Source organism: Macaca mulatta, chromosome 6, assembly GCF_049350105.2.
Source record: "Macaca mulatta isolate MMU2019108-1 chromosome 6, T2T-MMU8v2.0, whole genome shotgun sequence".
NCBI lineage: Eukaryota > Metazoa > Chordata > Mammalia > Primates > Cercopithecidae > Macaca > Macaca mulatta.
In genome coordinates this window covers 157,896,670-157,916,674 of record NC_133411.1, presented here as the reverse complement: position 1 = coordinate 157,916,674, position 20,005 = coordinate 157,896,670, and the positions used below count along the sequence as shown (strand labels likewise).

Sequence of the window (20,005 nt, the reverse complement as noted above, 5' to 3'; positions counted from 1 at the left end):
TGACCAAACCAGATACCTCTATTTATTTTTTTCTAAAACCTTGAACTAGAACAAAATTAGACCCCACATAATCCTTATTTATAATATTACTCAATATGTGCAAATAGTAATGATGTTAACTAACATTCATAGGGCAATGCTATGTGTATTATCTCATGTATTCCTCAGACATACCTATGAAGTAGGTGCTGTTTTAATTCCCATTTTACAAGCGAGGAAAATTTGGCAGCTAAATAACTTTTGCCAAGTCACGTGACGATTAGAAGGCAAAGTGAGCGTTTGAATCATTTGAATCCAGGTCCACTTGATTCCCAGGCTGGTGCTCTCAGCTCTCTGGCTCTCCTGTGTCCTCAGCATCAGCGACGGCTGTGGTTTATTGGGCACACATCGTGAGGCAGTCACAGGACTGAGCGTTCTTTGCACATGAGCTCGGTCAACCCCTCCGCAGTACTATCAGGAGGGTACCATTGTTAGCTCCATTTTAGCGATGAGGAAACAGGGATTTCATGAGATTGTGTAACCTGCCTGCCGTCTGTGGATGGTGGTGCTAAGCTCTTCATGTGGAGTGATAGAGCTCAGCAAGCTCCAGGGCAACAAAGAGTGGGGGACTTTTCCAATGTCATACAGTGAATCAGTGGTTGAGCGGGAACAGAACTTCACTGAAGACTTTCCATTCACTGCAAGGAGAGTGTTGTCGTTAACAGTGGGAGAGGGACCTGCCATAAGGTCAATCTGCTGTGTCACTTGCTCTGGTGGCAGGAAAGAGTTTAGTGGATTAGAGCATATACTTTGAGTCATACAGACCTGTGCTCAGGGCCACCGTGGGAAAGAGCCTTCCTCTTCCTGAGCCTCTGTTTCTTCTTCTGTAGAATGGAACAATAACCATAGGCCTGCCTCTTGGGTTTGCTGGAGAAGTAAATGAGAGAACACACATTAAATGTCTGGCACAATGACTCTCATGCAGTTAACATGGAATAGCTGTTGTTGTTATGTTGTTGTTTATTGAAATGATTCATGATCCAAAAGAGGCTTGGAAACACTGCACCATATGGAGAAGACTTGAAATCCACTTCACAATGACTGATTTGTGATAGGAAGGAGATGTGAAGGCTGAAGAGCATCTATATACACAGGCACTTGGGACACACAAACACATACATGCTCCTGAAACCTGCACGCACATGTACTTGTGGCATATGTACACTCACACACACGTGCACACACATGTACATACAATATACTTGTACACACATGCTCACATGCACCTGCATATACTCTCACATGGACACACACATGCATGGACAATATACTCATGGCATCTATGGTTTCATACATGCATCTGCAACCTGCACACCCATGCACTTGTAACATACACATGCACACACAACATACTTGTGACATACATATGCTCTTACATATGCACACACATGCATGGACACATGCATCACACACAATACATTTGTAGCATACACATGCTTACATGCATATGCACACACATACACGCACACACATGCCCGTGCACACACATGCATGTGCACACACACTCATGTGCACACACACATTGCATGTTCCTTAGCCTGGTGAACACCTACACATCCTTTAGCTCTCAGCCCAAAGGTCACAGCTTTAGGGCAGCCACTTTGACCGAGGCCAGGACACTCAGGCTGAGCTATCTTGGCCCCTAGCACCTCCACCTCTCATCCAAACTGTCCTCTCTCAGCCCATGGGTGCTTCAGTCCCAGGCTCTGTTACCATCACTCTAGGGAGCTTCAGGGGCCTCAGGGAACCTCCTCAGCTTGCATCTCATTGCATGTCATTGAATAATTGTAATAAGTTGCTTAATTCTACAATTCCTGCTAGAATGCCAGTTCTGTGAAAGGCAGGGATAAAGCTGACTCTTCTCCACAGATCAGAATCATTTGACGCAGACTGGCACATAGTATGTCTTCAATACATAGATGCCATTGACTGAACAGAACCACCAGGATCTCATTTGCATGCAAGCTGAAGAATAAGCTTATTCATATTGGGGTCACCCTACACAAGATATCTCATATGGGGATTTTAACCATGGGGTCTCTAATGATTTGGAGGCTCACCCAGAGGAAATCAAGCCTCAGAAAGCTGTAGAAATTGGTAAAAAAATAAAATCCAACTTTCAAATGCATTCCTAGTCACCAGGAAAACACATTTGGGGGAGAGACTGTCTAATAAGTCTGAGATGTAGACAACTCCTTCTTGCTTCTGACTGCACTTTCTCCTGGGAGGTTAGGGGACACCAGCAGCTGCCATCAGTAAGACTGACCAGTCAGTGTCTGGGCTGAGGCAGACTGCTTTCTTTATCTTACAGCAGTAGCGGGCCCTTGTTAGACATAATGAAGGCAGAGGTTGATGGGCAGATGGAGATGAGAAACACAATGCGTGGTGGTAAAAAGCAGGTGGCTCAGCTTAGAGTCATTCATTTTAATTCATTCATTTATTTAAGAAATAGATCTGGGCAGGCGCAGTGGCTCACGCCTGTAATCCCAGCACTTTAGGAGGCCGAGGCAGGCGGATCACGGGGTCAGGAGATCGAGACCATCCTGACTAAAACGGTGAAACCCCATCTCTACTAAAAATACAAAAAAATTCACTGGGCGTGGTGGCAGGCGCCTGTAGTCCCAGCTACTCGGGAGGCTGAGGCAGGAGAACGGGGTTATTCTGGGGGGGAAGCTTGCAGTGAGAGGAGATCGAGCCATTGCACTCCAGCCTGGGTGACAGAGCAAGACTCTGCCTCAAAAAAACGAAAGAAAGAAAGAAAGAAGGAAAGAAGGAAAGAAAGAAGGAAAGAAGGAAAGAAGGAAAGAAGGAAAGAAAGAAGGAAGGAAGGAAGGAAGGAAGGAAGGAAGGAAGGAAGGAAGGAAGGAAGGAAGGAGAGTAAGCAAGCGATCTGGGCACTTTCTAAGTGCCAGGCACCGTGTTAGCTGCTGGGGATATAGGAGAAAATGGGACAGATGTAGTCCTTGACCTGGGGGTGTTCAAGTCTAGCTGGGGAGGTGGACAAGGAAATAGGAAACCAATATGCCATGTGATCGGTGCTCCAAGGGGATTCAGAAGAGGAGCTCCAGGGAGAGTGGTGCTGGCTTCTGGAAGAAGGGATGTCTAAGCCAAGATCTGGAGGATAAGCCGGGCTAGGAGATGGGGAAACGTGGTATGAGGGAGGAGAACAGTCAGTGGGCAGACCTCAAAGGGAGAGACATGGCAGGAGTTCAGAGTGGCAGCAGCGGGGTGGGGGTGGCGGCAGGGAGGGCAGGGTCGCGTCATGCACGGCTCATTCCTGAGGACTGCTCCCTGGGGTGATGGCAACAGAGCCTGGGACTGAAGAGCCCATGGGCTGAGAGAGGGCAGTTTGGATGAGAGGTGGAGGTACTCAAGGGAACGGAGGCTTTGCATGAGGCTGCGGGAGCCTGGTGGGAGTGTCTCTGGGGAGCAGTGATGCGGGCCTAGCTGCTGCAGGCCTGTGTACTGGGGATGTGGGTGAAGATTTGCTGTTCACTGCTTTCTGCCCTGGCAAATGGACAAGGAGGCCTAGATGACCGCCGAGTCCCTCCCAGTGCTGCAGTCTGAACGCTCGTCAGACTCTGGGAACTGTGTTCCTCCCTCCCTCTCTCCCTCCCTCCCTCCCTCCCTCCCACATACCACCCCGTGCCTCTGTCTCCCTGGCCCAGCTCTTTCCATCCTGCAGTATCCGCTCTGGTTGCCCCAGGTCCCCTTTTCTCTATCACTACCCAGAAGCTGCATCACTATGACCAGCTCGTGCCACATCTCCGGGCCTCAGTTTCCACAGTAGTGAGAAACCGATGGGAATAATAACACCACCTACCTCTTCAGCCTTGTCTTCTGCTCATTACGCAGGCAACCCTGGCCCACTTTCACTACCTCAAGCTCACAGGGCTCTTTCTTGCCTAGAGTTCTTTGCCTTTTCCTTCCTTCCCATCCCCCTCCCCACTTTTGCCTTGATAATTATTCCTCGTGTTTCAAACCCAAGCGGAAACGTTGTTTCTTCAGAGAAGCCTTCCTGAAGGGGACCACCACTTGTGTTCTACGTGAATGCTCTGCGTATTTCCTTCCTGACTCTCATCGCAGTGGTGTACACCTCACTTCTGCATAATTGCTGAATGTCCCATTCCCTCCCTAGGATATAAGCACCACGGGCAGTGGAGATCTCTGACATGCTCATTGGTATAGCCTTTCACCCGGCACTGTCCCAGGTATAGATTAGGCGCTGGGCCATGAGTTGCTGGATTAATAAACGACGATCTCAATGGATTTAATATCTCCACATGTATGTAAGTTACTAGTTATACTCAAGCCAGACCTCTAAACTAACTTAAGCTTAGTTTAATAACACTCAGTTATTAACTCAGCTAAATAACTGATTGCAGCTCAATTTGATAACCAAAGACCATCACAAAATTATAGTAAAACATGGCCCTGGCCACTAGAGGGAGCTGTGAAACCATAAAGCCGGGTGGCCTCTAGGACCCCAACCCCCTGTAGAGAGATGGAAGTCTAATGTTCAGTCATTTTCTATTCAATCCATGCTCTAACGTCTATAGACCGTTATGAGTTGGAAGGCTAGGGAGAGCCTGTTTAGTCCAATCCTGGACACTGAGGCCCGAGGGAGAGCGAGTTCCCTCTGCCTCCCAGGACTTCATGGCATAGACTTGTTTCTAGCCTTGGCAAACCTCTCTCTCTCTCTCTCTCTCTCTCTCTCTCTCTCTCTCTCTCTCTCTCTCTCTCTCTCTCTTTTTTCCAATATTTCTATTTCCTATTATGTAGAAGAGATCATTGCAACTTCTGTCTGTCCATATTTATTGACTTTCTACTATGCGCTGGGCACCGTGTTAGGTGTTAGACACTCTGTGTACAAAACAGGCCCCTGTCTCAATAAGTCCATCATCTAGTTGGAAAGACAAATGTCAAAAAATACTACATAGCTACCAACCGTGACTGGTGTGAAGGAGAAAGACAATGTTCGCAGACAGATAATAACAGGAACACCTGGTTCATTCTCAAGTTCATCCTTAGAGGAAGAGCCATGTAGCAGAAATCTGGAGGCCGTGCAGGGCTGGCAGAGGGACCAGAAAAGCAGCTCTTCTGCCCCCCATGGCTCTCTGGCTTGCCCACTGCTGCTGGGCGAGTCCCGTCTCCCCTGTGGCCTTCTGCTTTGCCATCTGTATAACTGTGTATGCATTTCAAGCCTGAGGTTTTGATTAGGAGGGGCTTGTACCTTAGCTATCTGGGGTTACTGGTGTGTGGCATTTGTGGCTGGTGTCAAAGGAGCCTGGGGTCCAGCTCTTGAGTGAAAGGGGGCTTTCACATGGATGGCCTCACACTGAGCAATGGGCCGGGAGCTGTGCGGCAGCTTTGTTCCAGGCACAGGAGTACTGCGGCTTTAAGACCTAGCACAGGTGTGGCTCTTGGACTGCCTGCATCCAGTCACCTGGAGAGTTGCTTAAGTAGAGAGATTACTGGGCTCCACCCCCAGAGATAATGATAAGGCAGCTCTGGAGTAGGGCCCAGGAATCTGCATGTTCATGAGCTCTCTAGGTGACTCTGATGCACACTGAGGTCTGGGAACCATTTCCCTGGATTGTCTTATAGAAAGGACCTGTGACACTCAGGCTTTGAACTGGCTTTCATTGTGTGCTCTATGTGTATTCCAAAAGAGTTGTGGTTAAGCAAAGATATTTTACAATTCAAATAATACCCTGAGTATACTTAGGGCTCTCACTTTGAAGAAGCCCCATTTGTAATGTGAATTTCTATCCCAAAGTATAGGTCTTTGGTTCTTGTGTGCTAATTTTCCTAAATGATGGGCATGCCTAACTATATACTTCGCAGACTAATTAATTAAATAATGAATTGAAAACACCTGGAATCCAGCTTTGCGGAAAATCTACAGCCTTCATTTCCAGAGAGGGGAGAGCAGATCTGCGGCAGAGGCACAAAGAATTAAATTTCAAAGCTCAGAGTTAAGCTCCTTCAGGATAAAGCATTTATTTATTGTCAGGTTTATAATTACTGCCCATCTGGGACAGGTGAGCCCTGGCCCAGTGTCCCCCAAATACAGCTAAAAGTCTAATGCCCTTGAGTTTGCCATTGCTGAGGAGGCTCCAATCCCATGGCTCCTGCCAAGGACAATAATCTGTGGGGTTGGGAACACTCTGATCCCCCTCATTCTAGGTTGCAAAAGAGCTCAGGTGGAGATAACTTGAATCATGGAAAAGTCTTGGCCCTTGGAAAGGAATATTTCATTCAGAACCCTATCTCCTTGACCTGCTGCTCCAGTCCCCTGGCTCATCTATAATTTTCCCATTTGTAGGGCAGTTGCAGGCTGGCCCAGGGCAGACCCAACTGAGGGCAATGGTCCTTAGAGCTATGGCCACCCTGATGTGGATGCCTGTGAGAGGCTTGTGAACAGAGAGGATTAACCATGGCGATGCTGACCCATTCAGCTTTTACCTGTCCCAGGATGGCTGGAGATCTCTGGAGAGAGAGAGAGAGGTAATGAGGACTTGGTTTTGATCAAGGCAAGGTAAGTAAGCACTAAGGTGACAGGTCTTTTTTCTCTGGTGGCTACTCCAAGTAATGCCAAATCACTGACCCAACCTGTTGGATCAGAGAAAGCAAGAAACTGGATTTAAGGCCTAAGGATGCCCTATAATTTGCATTGGTGGAGAGGAAGGAGATGGGATTCAGAAGGACTTGGGAGACAAAATAAAAATGACAGAAAGGAGATCAGTAATAATGGAAGAAAGGACCCATGGAAGAGAAGAAGGGAGAAGACGTAGTTATAAATGCTAGAGAAAAGCATTGCTTTTAGTGCAATTCTTCATCGTACATACGAATTTTGTTGACATGTACACACACTTCATGTGTGTACATGAATATTATTCACTCTCTCTCCTCTGGCCTCCACTAGAGCTGTAAGGCAGGCTGGTCATTTCCGAGTTACCGACTATATAATAAAGATGAAGCAGACTCCCTCTCTTGGCAGGGCTCTCTCCTTGAAGCCCCACTGTGGAACTCCATGAAGAAGCCACCAAGTTTGCTTTTGGCATAGGTCACCCAGAGCCACTGCCACTCCTTGGCAGGAGAAGGGATACTGGCTTCCGGTGGCAAAATGAAGTCTGTGGCCAGGGTACATTAAGCTATTGATGCATTCGTGAGGGATTAGAAAGAAAAGATAGGAGGGGAGAAGACTCAAAAGGAAGTTGACAGTTGCAGAAGAGATAAGGCCTGTGCTGCGAATGTCTTATCGGGAATCTTATTCAGTTGGTCATAGGACAAGCGACAGAGCCTGTGGAGCAGACTGGGCAGCTAGCTGAGGGCCTGCAGGAGTAGTGATCACGGAAGCTGTTTCAGGAACCCCCTGCCATCAGGGATGAGAACATGGTTCCTGGAGTCAGACAGACTTGCATTCAAGTCCCTGCTCTGCCACTTTCTAGTTGTGTTCTTGGACAAGACACGTCATCTCAGTGAACTGTAACTTCCTCTTATGTAAGGTGGGAATAATAATGACTGTGCGGATTACATAAAATCAAGCTTAAAAAGCACTTCACACTATAGTCATCACTAAATACATATCAGCTGGCATCATTATAATCATACTGAGTGGGGTGGCTTCTTTCCTTTTGCTTTTGAACCTGCTCCTCTCCTCCAATTGGCAAATTCTTTCCTTGACTCCAACATTTCTGGGCCACCACTTTACATCTCTTCTGCCTTCCCCACCCAAGTGCATTTTGATGGTTTTTTTTTTTGGTTTTGAGATTCCATTTACTGAAGAACAATTAACTTTATTTTGTGGACAAAGGAACTGAGCCTTGGAGAGGTGAAGTAACATTGTTAAGTGGCTCACCGTGCCAGTACCATTACTCAAACCCAGTGATGGGCAATACTCTCAACCACTGCCTTTACCAGGGATGACAGGCTTCACCAGGGTTACAGAAAAGCTCAATAAATGCCTTGATAGGAACATGCACAGGGGGCTAGTCTTATGCACAGTGTCAGAAAACTTCTCTAGGAGTTAGCCAGGCTGCCAGGGATCCGGGCTTTTCACAGTGGAATGCCAGGGCTGGAGGGCCTTCGGGGATCATCTAGGCCAAGAGTTTCCCAACGAGAGTCTGAGGGATGCTTGTAAGAGCCTGGCATGTGAGAGTTTTTTCAGTTGTGAGAACTATGTATCCATTATAATAAATTATGAACCCCAAAGGTTGTGCTTTTACATTTATGAGGTGACAGAGAATTTCCTTTTACAATAAATACCTGCAAAAAGCAATATTAGGTTAAAAATAGCAGCTATGGTGCTTATGCATGTGGTGTCCAGCTCATGATCCTGGAAATCTCATACCTGAAGTTTGGGAAACTCTGATTTTGTACAACTTTGTTATTTTGAGGAAGAGAAACAGACGCTCAGAGAGGCTCCACGACTTGCTCAATGTTATAGAGTGAGTTAGTGGCTGAATTTTGTCATATAAAAATGTATTTCATTTCCCCCAAATCCTAAGATAAGAGGAAAAGTGATACATTAAGTTTGAGTTTCAGGAGGCACTTGATAAATGACTTGCAGTTCTGCCAGCAGCCTGATTCTCTGATTAGGATCTGGCTGATGCTTTCCTGTTCTTTGAAATTAATTTCTCCTTCCAGTCTTTATCTGTCTCCCAGTTCCCCTGCTGTGGTGAGACACCCAGCTTTGGAGGGAGAGTTTGTGGCTGATGTCCTTTTGCTCTGCTGGCCCCTCCATGAGGAGGTTAAGTTCTGAATATCAGCGCCCTTACTTGCCGGTAAGGAGGACAGATGCTGGACTTCGAGTCTCATGGGCTCTGCTCTGCCTCCAACTTGTGGTGCAGACATGAGGAGCCCCCTCTCCTTGGGTGGCCGACTGGGTATTTCAGAAGCTGAAAGCAGTGCCGTCAAAGGGGTTGTGATCAGATAAATGCCCTCCTGTTTAGCAGCGTGAGGCACATGAGCCGTGGCTGTGAATCATCTGCACTGAGCTCAGAGCACTGCCAGGGTTGACCCTGCTCCGACCCGAGCCCAGAAACTGCTTCTATTCACTCCTCAGCTTGGCCTGCTCTTTCTTCGAGGAAAACACTGCCACTCAGAAAATACTATCCCATGTGGGATTTTATTTTGATTTTTACAATAAGCCTCAGCATAATGACTATCATTGCTTTTTTAGTACATAAGAAACTAAAGTTTAGACTGTGAAAGAGATCTGGCCCAGGTTACCCACCTGGTGGGTGGCAATACTGGGATCCTGGCTTTCAGCAGGTGCTCTTCTGCAGCTACCTGCAAGGTCGCCAGCCATCCTGCTCAGACTGAGAGTGCACTCCTCCTTCATTCCTGCATTTGTCATACAAATATCCTGAGATCTTCAATTTGTGCATGGGGAAACAGATGTGGAGGGAGAGGAGAAATGGTGAGGCATGCCTGTAAGCCCAGCTACTTTGGAGGATGAGGTGAGAGGATCACTTGAATTCAGGAGTTTGAGGCCGCAGTGATCTGTGTTTGCACTGTAGTCTGGGCAACAGCGAGACTCTCTCTCAAAAAAAAAGAAACATGGATCTTGTAACTATATTGGGAAAATCAGCTCTTTTTTTTTTGAGACGGAGTCTCTCTCTGTCGCCCAGGCTGGAGTGCAGTGGCACGATCTCCACTCACTGCAAGCTCCGCCTCCTGGGCTCACGCCATTCTCCTGCCTCAGCCTCCGGAGTAGCTGGGACTACAGGCGCCCGCCACCGCGCCCGGCTAATTTTTGTTTTTTAGTAAAGACGGGGTTTCACCATGTTAGCCAGGATGGTCTCGATCTCCTGACCTCGTGATTCGCCTGCCTCGGCCTCCCAAAGTGCTGGGATTACAGGCGTGAGCCATCGTGCCTGGCCCGGAAAATCAGCTCTTTTCATACAAGGGGACCTGTTTGTGACAGTTGTAGGCAATATCATAGAAAATATTTTTCATTAGTAGCTGGATTTCTAGAAGAATTCAGGCAGTATACATTCTTGGCATCTAATGTAGACATTCCTTTTATCTGCTTATCCAATTACTATTATTATGAATATATATTTGTAGTAGTGAAGCTTCTGACAACAGAATCAACAGGATGTGTATCTACAAACCGCAGATATCTCTATCTCTGCCTCTATCTTTACCTCTATATACAGAGAGAGATTTTAGGGAATTTGGTCGCTTGATTGTGGAGTTGGCAAACCCCAAATCTGCCAGGTTAACTGGCATGCTGGAGACCCAGGGAAGAGCTGATACTGCAGTTCGAATCTGAAGGTGGTCTGCTGGCAGAACTCCCTCTTCCTTGGGAGAGCTCATCCTTTTTCTCTGAAGACCCTTAGCTGATTAGATAAGGTCCTTCCACACGACTAAAGGCAATTTGCTTCACTCAGAGTCTACAGATTTCAGTGTTGTTCTCATCTAAAGGATCCTTTCACTGTAGCATCCAGATATGTTTGACCAAATAGCTGAGAACTGTGGCCTAGACAAGCTGACACCTAGATTAACCATCACAATGTATAAATATATAATATGTAGAATAACGTAAACTAATCTTTACTGAATATTTATTATCGGCAAGGAACCATTATTTCATTGACTAATTGCTAATTATGATTATGGTACAGTACCTGATACATAAATAGAAATAAATTCTGGTCTCAAGTTTAGAAGGTAATTCAGAGTAGAGGGAAGGAAGGGAGGTTGGCATCTGGTAGACTTGAGTTCACGTTCTAACTGCCAGTGTCTAACTTGGGCAAGTTACTTAATCCCTCTAAATCTCTTTTTCCTCGTCTGTGAAACAGAGTTAAAAATAGTGCTCACTTCATCAACGCAGCGCATGCTTGATAAATATTTATGGACCAAATGAATGTTGAGGGAATCTCCAGAGTTGTTAAAAGATTCAAAAGACATCATTTATCTAAAGCTCCCACAAGGTGCCAGGCACGTGAGGAGAAGAGAGTGAATTGAGCTGCCTTTATATTACGATTATTTTTCCTCCTGACATCTGCAAACAACAGAGTCACAGCTCGCTGCTGTTGGGATTCGCCTAACAGGGACTCAGGGAAAGGCGTGGCTTTCTGGGAGGTCTTGCTTCTGAAGCCCTGGCCTGAGTCAAGGGCTGTTTTTTTCTTACTTCCTTGGCATCCCTCTCAGGGCAGCCAGTTCTCACTGCTCCCAGAACTCCTTTCTTGGAGCTCTGGCTGTGACTGGGCTTGGCAGGGAGCGGCCTCTGAAGAACCAGGTAATGTGGTCTGGAGCCTGGTGAGTTTCCTATATCTCTGCCAGCACACTCTGCTCCTCTTTTGCAGCTCTGCCATCAGCCCTGCTTCACAAAGCTCAATTTACTGCCTCTCCACAGAAAATAGCTGCCTCCTCCTCTTAAGGGATATGACCCACCCTTAGAGACTCTATCAGTTAGGCTAATCACTCCCATTAATTCCGAAACAACTTGCATCGTGTATGGGATTAATTAATTATGAGGACATCAAGGGTACTATAAACCGTTTTCTATTAATAATTGATTCATCATTCAGGAAGTTATTATGGTGCACTAATGGGTGGAATCCAAGCTCTGACACTTACTGGCTGTGATCTTGGTCAAATTTCCATTTTTCTTATTCATAAGTTTCTTTATCTGTCAAATAGGAATAATACTAATGCCTTTTTAAAAGGGTTATTAGGATATTTGAGTGAATTAGTATATATAAAGCACATAACAACATATCTGCACATAGTAAGTGCTCAATAAATAATAATAATACCTATTCTCCACAGACTTTATTACAGATTCGGACAAGTGTTCTATAAAAGCCAACAGGTTGCTTTGACACAGACACATACAGTGGGCCAGGGAAACAACTTAGAAGTGCAGGTAAAGGAGGGGCTCACTGAGCTGGTAATATTTAAATTGAACACTGAAGGATGAGAAAGAGAGGGAAAAAAGAAATAAGGAACAGTATGTATGAAAACTTTGAGGCCTCAAAGAACTTGGCATATTCATGAGATTAAAAAAAGGTTCATGTGGCTGGAGCAAAGGGAAGGAAACAATAGCAGTAGCTAACACTTACAAAGTACTCACCATATGTCAAATGCTGTCTGGGTGGTTTATTTATGTTTACTTACCCGATCCTCAATGACAACCATAGGAGGAGGCACTATCATAGCCTAGACTGGGTCATGTCATGACCATTCACACTTCATTTCTTGCTGCCTATAGAATTAAGCACAAACTCTTATCTTGGTACATCAGATCCCTTGAAATGTAGTTTCAACAGAACTTTCCCATTCTATTTCTTTTTTTGTTTTGCTGTCTACCTTGAAATTAATTTTTATTTACACAAATAATACATAAATATACTTTTCTTGTAAAAACTTAAAACAATATAGTAAAGTTAAGGTTCTCTTACTCCACTTCTATCTTAGGTACCTCACAAAGGAAATAATGCAATTAGTTTGCCATAAATCCTTCCAGATATTTCTATAAATGTATCAATTTATATATAAACCTAAAGATTATATGAAACTATAGAAAACATATGCAATTGGTTTATTATTTTTAAAGAATAAACATTAATCAAACACTACAGGACATATTAGTCTGCAACTTCCTTTTTTTCATCAGTATATATTCCATGTTGCAGAGTTATGTCAATTCAAAAAAATTGCTGCAGAGTATTCTGTACTATTTCTCAAAGAGTGAACACCTGAGATATTTCTAACTTTTTGCTATTACCAACAATGCTGAAACAAACACTTTCATCAGTTAAAGTCTAGTCAGGAAAACAGAAAACCTTCTTAGGCACTTCAAACAGAGGGGTTTTAACGCAGAGAATTGGTCACCAAGGGGATAAGAGACTTGAGAAGCCAAGTAGGAAGGTGAGGCTATTTAGAGACTAGGAACAACAGGAAGATGTGACGCCCCCTGCAGCTGGAGAGCACTCCTAGGAGGAAGTGGTATTGGCAGAGCACAGAAGTCAGGGCAGGCCCTGTGTTGGGACTAGGACTGTGAAAGGTGCTCTGGGAGAGAGGGGAAGAAACACCTTAGTTTCTCTTTTCCTCCCTCTAGCTTTTCACCAGTGCCTCCCACTGGCCAAATCTGCCCAGAAGCCAGTGGGCAAGGAATCCTGGGAATACAGTTCCCAGCAATAAACAGAGCAGGGAGTGCATTTGACAGCAAAGTGGCAACGTGCCGACAGATAGCTTTATGAATACCTCTTGGTACAATTGTTAGTGTTTTTCTAGCACAGGCAATACCAGGAGTGGGGTTACTGAATCATAGGATCATATACCTTTCAATTTTAGTATATGCTGCCAAATTGCTCTTCAAAGTGGTTGTACAAATGTACATTCCCACTAGCATTTTATGGGTGTACCCATTTTCCAACCTTTGCCAGCGCTCAATATTAACAAATGTGTTTATTTTTGCTAATATGATTGGTATCTACACTTATTTCACCCTCCACACAGCCAGGCAGGTCAAGGTCCTGGGGGTGCTCACATTACTCTATTGCAGTCCCAGGAAAGAGTCAAGACAGGGCTTTAGAAGCTTCTTTTCAAAAACCCAACTCTAGGGAGTCTGGAGCTTTCACCAGTTGCTTTTGTCTCAGCGTATTTTTGTCCCCAAAGGATTTATGAATTAGAAGATCTCTGTTTATTTTCATGATTTCCCAGGGCCTTGGAGGAGGTGAGGACTAGGTGTCCTTGGCATACCTCGACTAGGTGTCCTTGGCACACCTCAGGACTTAGGCAGGTTCTCTGAAGTCCTCATTGTGATGTGGCATCTCACCTCTCTGGGAGCTGACCACAGTAGTTTTTCAGTGGCCATCAGAGAGTGGCCAGTATAAGGAGGAGAGGGTGGAGGCAGGTATAAGGAGTAGAGGAGGGTGGTCAGTGTATTGAGGAATTACCAGTCAAAAGATGTGGGCTCTGCTCTAGTTTCTGCCATTAAGTAATCCTTGGAAACCTCTTGCTTTGGGTTATATGTGCCCTTTAGGGGCATAGAGGAGACCTCCTACTATCCAGGGAACTCCTACTGCCAAAGTTGGAAGAGCCCTCTGGAATTATCTGGTGCAGACCCTCTCATTTTACCAGAGGGAAACTTAGACTCAGAGAGGGTAATGGACTTGCCTAAGAGGTCAGTTCGAGCTGGCGGTAGACCTTGAACTAGAGTCTCCATGGTAGGTTGAAGAATACACACATCCCCACCCCACCCACCAAGCTAGCCATGTCCTAATATCTGGAGCCTGTAAATGTTACCTTATCTGGAAAAATGGTCTTTGCTGATGTGATGAAATTCCCAAGAGTTTGAGAATTAAGAGATTATTTTAGATTATCCAGGCAGGACTTATATGCTATCCCAGTATCCTTACAAAATAGAGGGAGCTAGAGATTACAGAAGCAGACAGTGGAGTGAAGCAGCCACAAGTCAAGGAATGCTCACAGCCACCAGAAGCTGGAAAAGGCAAGGAAGAGTTTCTCCCCTTGAGCCTGTCCTGCCAACACCTTTGGGTCCAGTGATAGTGATTTCAGATTTCTAAGATGGTGAGACAATAAGACACCAAGTTTTTGGGAATATGTTACAGCAGCCACAGGAAACTAATTCACTTTCGGTCTCCTGGTTTCTCCTACACTATACTAGCTGTTTCTTTATGTTTTCTTTAATTACCCACTTCTACAGTTCTCTGCACAAATGAGATCAGAGTGGGCTTTATATTTGCCTTTGAGTTTTCTGACCTCAGGATCCCATCCCTGACCATTCCTTTCAGCAACCCCCTACCTGTCATGTTAGAGGCCTGGGTTTCTACAGTAACACCATGAGCTGAATTGGGGATGTATGGCTGCTGAAAGACTGAAGGTTGTCGGGTGTTGGGAAAAGAAGTGCCCATGATCAGGGCTTGTGGGAGACCTGGGTTCTTGTCTGAGTTCTATCTCTAATTTGCTGTGTAACCATGGACAAGGACATTCACAATTCTGGACCACAGCCTTCCACAAACACAAGACAAAGAGGTTGATCCAATCAATTTTCCCAAAGGGTAGCTCACATAACACTAGTGGTATCTGAGACGATTCAGGCAGTAAAATGGTGAGTCATTGAATAGCACGGATTTGCAGAGTCAATATTCCCATTCCAATTCTGAGTCAGTTCTTCCTCAAGGAAAAAGTCTTAGGTTAATGCTAACATCTCCTTAACCACATTTAAAAATGTGCTGATCTCCCCTTTTATTGAAATTTGAGTAGACTCCAGGCTGAAAGCCTTTAGCAGGTAATAACTGTCAAATTTAATAGAACTATTTTTATGATGTTTGTACTTTACAGTTACCTTCTATTTTTGGCAAAGTATACTTGTTTTTCATTTCTAGTAATATATCAATCAGGATAAGCTAGGTTATATCCTGGTGACAAACAATCTAGCTATCTCAATGGCTTAATACAACACAGATTTTTTTTCTTGCTCATACAAAGTCTGTTGTGGGGCCACGTGACCCTATAGGCCTTAGAAAACCTACGCCATGGCTTTCACCAGAATCCCCTGTCCAAACACAGATTGCTGCCCGCTCCCGCCCAGAGTTTCTGATTCAGTAGCTCTTGGGTGGGGCCAGAAAATCTGCATCTGTAATGAGTTCCCGGGTGATGCTGACGCTGCTGATTTGGGAACCACACTTTGAAAAACTACAGCTCTACAGCAGCTACTCTCATCTGGTGACTTAGCAATCCAGGTTCAAGGTGAATCCTTGAGCATCTCCACCTGAAACATGCAGCCTCCTTGTCAGAAGCAGCAGCACTGGAAAGATTCCCAGTAGTAATTAATTGTTCTGGCTAGCTGGGAAGTGACACACATGTCTTCTTCCCATCCCAGAACCATCATGAGGCACCACCTAACTCAAGGCAGAGTTCAAGGAGGAGGCAGGAGGTATGGGGAGTTATCATCCACCCACGTGCCTAGAGAGACAAGAGGACTGAAGAGGGTGAGCAACTGGGAAGAAATCTAATCTAAAACGAGGCATTTTAATCACAGATAATGATTAAAAATTTCCTTTAAAGAAAGAAGTTCTTAAAGCAAAATGTCACTTAAAGAAAAATTTAAGGTAAAGAATGGTAGAGAGGGTACATGCTTATGGCAAAAATCCAAAAGGGGGTATGAAAATGGGCAATCGGAAAGGTCTGTCATCCTGTGCTCCTATTGCACTGTCACAGTCAGTGACAGACAGTCAGTGACAGAGACTATAGAAATTACCCTGCGGAGATTTTCAGACCATGCACTGCTACCAGAAATCCCTGTCTGAGCTTTCCAGGAGTTCCAGCCTGGAGGGATGCTGACCTCATATCTCCTCCCTTTCTGTGCTCAGAACCTTCTATTCTCTGTTTCTCTTCTTATACCCCATCCTCTATTGTCTATCCCAGGATGTTGGAAAACAGCAACAACAACAACAACAACAACAACAACAACAACAACAAAGGATGATTGAATACTTTTGTCCTCTAGGTAATAGCCTTTTTCTAGTCACTACCAGCCTTCATACCTGGTTGACTCCTTTTCCCTCAGTCTCCCATGGCTCCTGAAAATCTAAAATGAGACCATTTTGGACAGAAGAGGTTCAAGTGTTTTGGAATACAGCCAGAATGTGGATCAGCTGTGGGACAGAGTTGGGGGAAAGAGAGAGAGAGAGAGAGAGGGGGGAGAGAGAGAGAGAGAAAGAGAGAGAGAGAGAGAACCCTGACTCTTGCTCTTGGTGCTTCATGTTTCTTTCCGTTTCTCATATTTTAAAATAACTAGCCACTTTGGACAATGACTGTCAAGCAGCCTGAACAAGGCAGCTTCGCAATGGTAAATGGTGTTAGGCTCAAAGCCTGCCAGTCTGCTGTGAACTCCAGGCCTGGAGAGGGGTCTAGGGGAGATGACTGGTACCTGGGGAGCTGAGAGGAGCAGAAGCAGTTTTGTTTGGGTGGAGGTAGGCATGTGCTGAGATTCTGGCTATGCACCCTGTTATATTCTAGGAACAACTGCTTGTCATTTGTTTCTCTGTTCTTTCCCCTGCTTTAGAAGGAACTATTTATTAGTAAAGTGTAAAAAACCATTTATTAGTAAAGATGTCATAGGTACAAAAGCCATAGAAATCAACTTCAAGCCCAATTCCTTCCTTTGACAAACAGGTGCATGGTGTATTGGTTTTCTATCGCTGTTGTAACATATTACCATAAACTAATGGCTTGAAGCAACACAAATTTATTATCTTGCACCTCTGTATGTCAGAAGTCCAATATGCATCTCATTGGACTAAAATCAAGATGCTAGCAGGACTGCCTTTCTTTCTAGAGGCTGCCTGCATTCCTTGGCTCATGGACCCTTTTTCCATTTTCAAAGTGAGCAAGGCAGGGTGAGTCTGTCTCACATCACATGACTGTGACCTCCTCTTCTGCTGCCCTCTTCTGCTTTTAGGGACTGTTTTGATTAAGGTAGACCTACTTGGATAATCTAGGATACTCTATCTTAAGGTCAGCTGCTTAACAATGGTAATCCATCGGCAACCTGAATTCTGCTTTGGCATGTATCATACCATATTCATAGGTTCCAGAGATTAGGGTGTGGATATCTTTGGAGGCCGTTATTATATCTTCCACAATGGGATCCTGGAGAGTGTCAATGACTCACTTGAGGCAGAGTTAGGAATATATCTAATGCTCAGTATTCTTCCCACTCGACAACGCTGTTTTTAGTGTATAAGGCATACAGCAGAGTGGTTAAAAGCACAGGCCTTGGGGTCAGATAATCAGAGATCTGGGCTCAAGATCTAGCTCACCCTTACTAGTTGTGAGAATGTGGGATAATTACTTAAACTCTCAGCACCTCAGATTCCTCATCTGTTAAGCAGGGAAAATAATATCAGCTGCTTAAGGTGAAAGATCAAGTATGAAAGTCCATGAAAAATGCTTAGTAATGTTTTCAGGACACAGCACCAGTCAATGATATTGCCTAGTATGGTCTATAATGAAACATTATACTTGGTTCTCCTAACACCCCTTGTGAGAGCATATAAGTTATTGTAGCCATTTGACAGATGTGGAAACTGAAGCTGAGAATGTTAAAATGACTGGAGAGAGGTCGTTTAGCCAGTTGGTGTTGGTGAATCAGGTCAGGAACAAGGTCTATGGCCCTTCAAACCATGACGTCCTGCTGCCACTGTTTAACTTCCAGTATGTGGTCCAAGAAAGAGGCTTGTCTGATTTTTTTCTAAACCTACACTAGAGGAAAAGACCCTTTAATCTTTTTAGAAATGTCTTATAGTGCTCACACTCAAAATATTCAGCTGCGTTCCTAACACAAAATACACCGAGGTGAGGTTCATTAGCTTCTCCCTTGTATAAACATGCTCTGGCTTACTGTGAAGGCAATATTCTTTCATGCAGCTTAAAGCAGTTTTTAAGTCACTTTGTCCATGGCTTCATGCCCATAGCTCCTGCCCCATTGTTTCCGGTAAGCTTGAGTGAAGCCCTCCATAGAATATATAGACCTAAGTCTTACTGATGGGAGTCTATCTTTTAGATAGAGCAATATGCATTTATTTGACCATTTATGTATGCAATAGCAGTTGCTGATATCCTTGAGTACTGAGAAATTGATACATTAAGACATTGTCAGCTTTTGGATTGTGAGTGTTGGGTTATTTTAGAGGCCTTGAAAAGTAACATCTCTCTTCCCTGCCCAAGTTCAGAACTAACTGAGTGTCAGGTAGGATAGTGGAGTTAGATTGACAAAGATCAAAATGTCATCATTCTTGTTGATTCAAGCTGGATTAGGGGATATTGCTTAGCTGTGGGGCTGAATGGGCTTGGAAATGCTCCCCACCCAGTCCTGGAAGGCAAATCCACCAGTGTCTTCCTGGAGGGGACAGCACCGGCCCCAACAAGCTTTATTCATGGCTCTGAGCACGGACCAAATGGTGGTCTCATTCCCTTTGGGAGGCCATCCTGAGAGAAGAGAGGGTACCCAGCACCTCAGTTCTCTTCTCCTGAACTGATGAGTCAGATAACTGCCTCTTCCTCCTATAAGGAGGGCTATTGGAAGAGATGTGACAAGTATTTTCCAGATGAAGTTCTTCCACTTAGAGATATGGGTAATGAGGAAGACAAATTCTCACCTAAAAGTGGGAAAGGAGTATAAGAATATTCTATATAACTAACTGGTTCTCTGAGAATTGTTCCCAGTCCACGGCCTAGGTAACCACTATATACGGAAGAATGTTAGAATCTGGGCAGACCGTATCTGGAGTGCCTGTGTTGCAAAGGAACAATAACTGAACACTGTTAGTGACAAAACACATCCCAACCCCTGGTTTGGCATCCAAGGCTGGTGCAGGCTGGGTTCACAGAAGTGGATGTGAAGATGGGGCTTGGAGTGGAAAATGTTTATATGAATCAATACCTATGAAAGGACTGGGGAGGACACAGAACTGGGCAGATGAAGAAGCTGAAGCAGGCCTGACAAACCCTCAGACAACCCAGTAAGGAGTGAGTATTGTCCTTCAATGTCACCTACAGAGGGGCATGGCCAGGCCCTCAGGGCACCACCTCCTTCGGTTGCTGGAGGGGACTCAGGTCAGGCCAGGGGCTCCAGGCAGCAGATACAGACCCTGAAGAAGAGGCAGCGGGGCAGCAGGATCCTGGTGGCTGCCTCCAGTGCCCAGCCCTGACTGTGTCTGCTTTCTCATCCTCTGCCTCTTCCTACCTTTTCCTTGACATTTTCGTCATGACCAGTTGCCTGCAGTTCCCAGCAGATCATATGTCTTTTCATGCCTCTGGTTGTTGTCTAGGATATCCTTTCTGCTAACTCATTCCCATTTTTCATGACTCAGCTCAGGCATCATCTCTTCTAGGAAGGTTTCCCTAAATCCCAGGCTGGGCTGTGTATCACCCTGCTGCATACACACAGCATTCTCTCAGCACTTACCAAGTGATA

The 20,005-nt window shown here is 45.0% G+C and overlaps 1 protein-coding gene across 1 annotated transcript in view; it reads right to left on the bottom strand.

Annotated features, from left to right (window-relative positions):
• ADRB2 (adrenoceptor beta 2) overlaps positions 1-20,005 on the bottom strand; it is a 132,454-nt gene continuing 112,449 nt past the window's right edge. Inside the window, exons 2-3 of the mRNA XM_078004196.1 lie at positions 805-906; positions 1-677 (exon numbers count right to left, since the gene is read on the bottom strand). Of these exons, the coding sequence (XP_077860322.1) occupies positions 505-677; positions 805-906 (275 nt within the window). The 3' untranslated portion in view covers positions 1-504. The remainder of the gene's footprint in view (positions 678-804; positions 907-20,005) is intronic.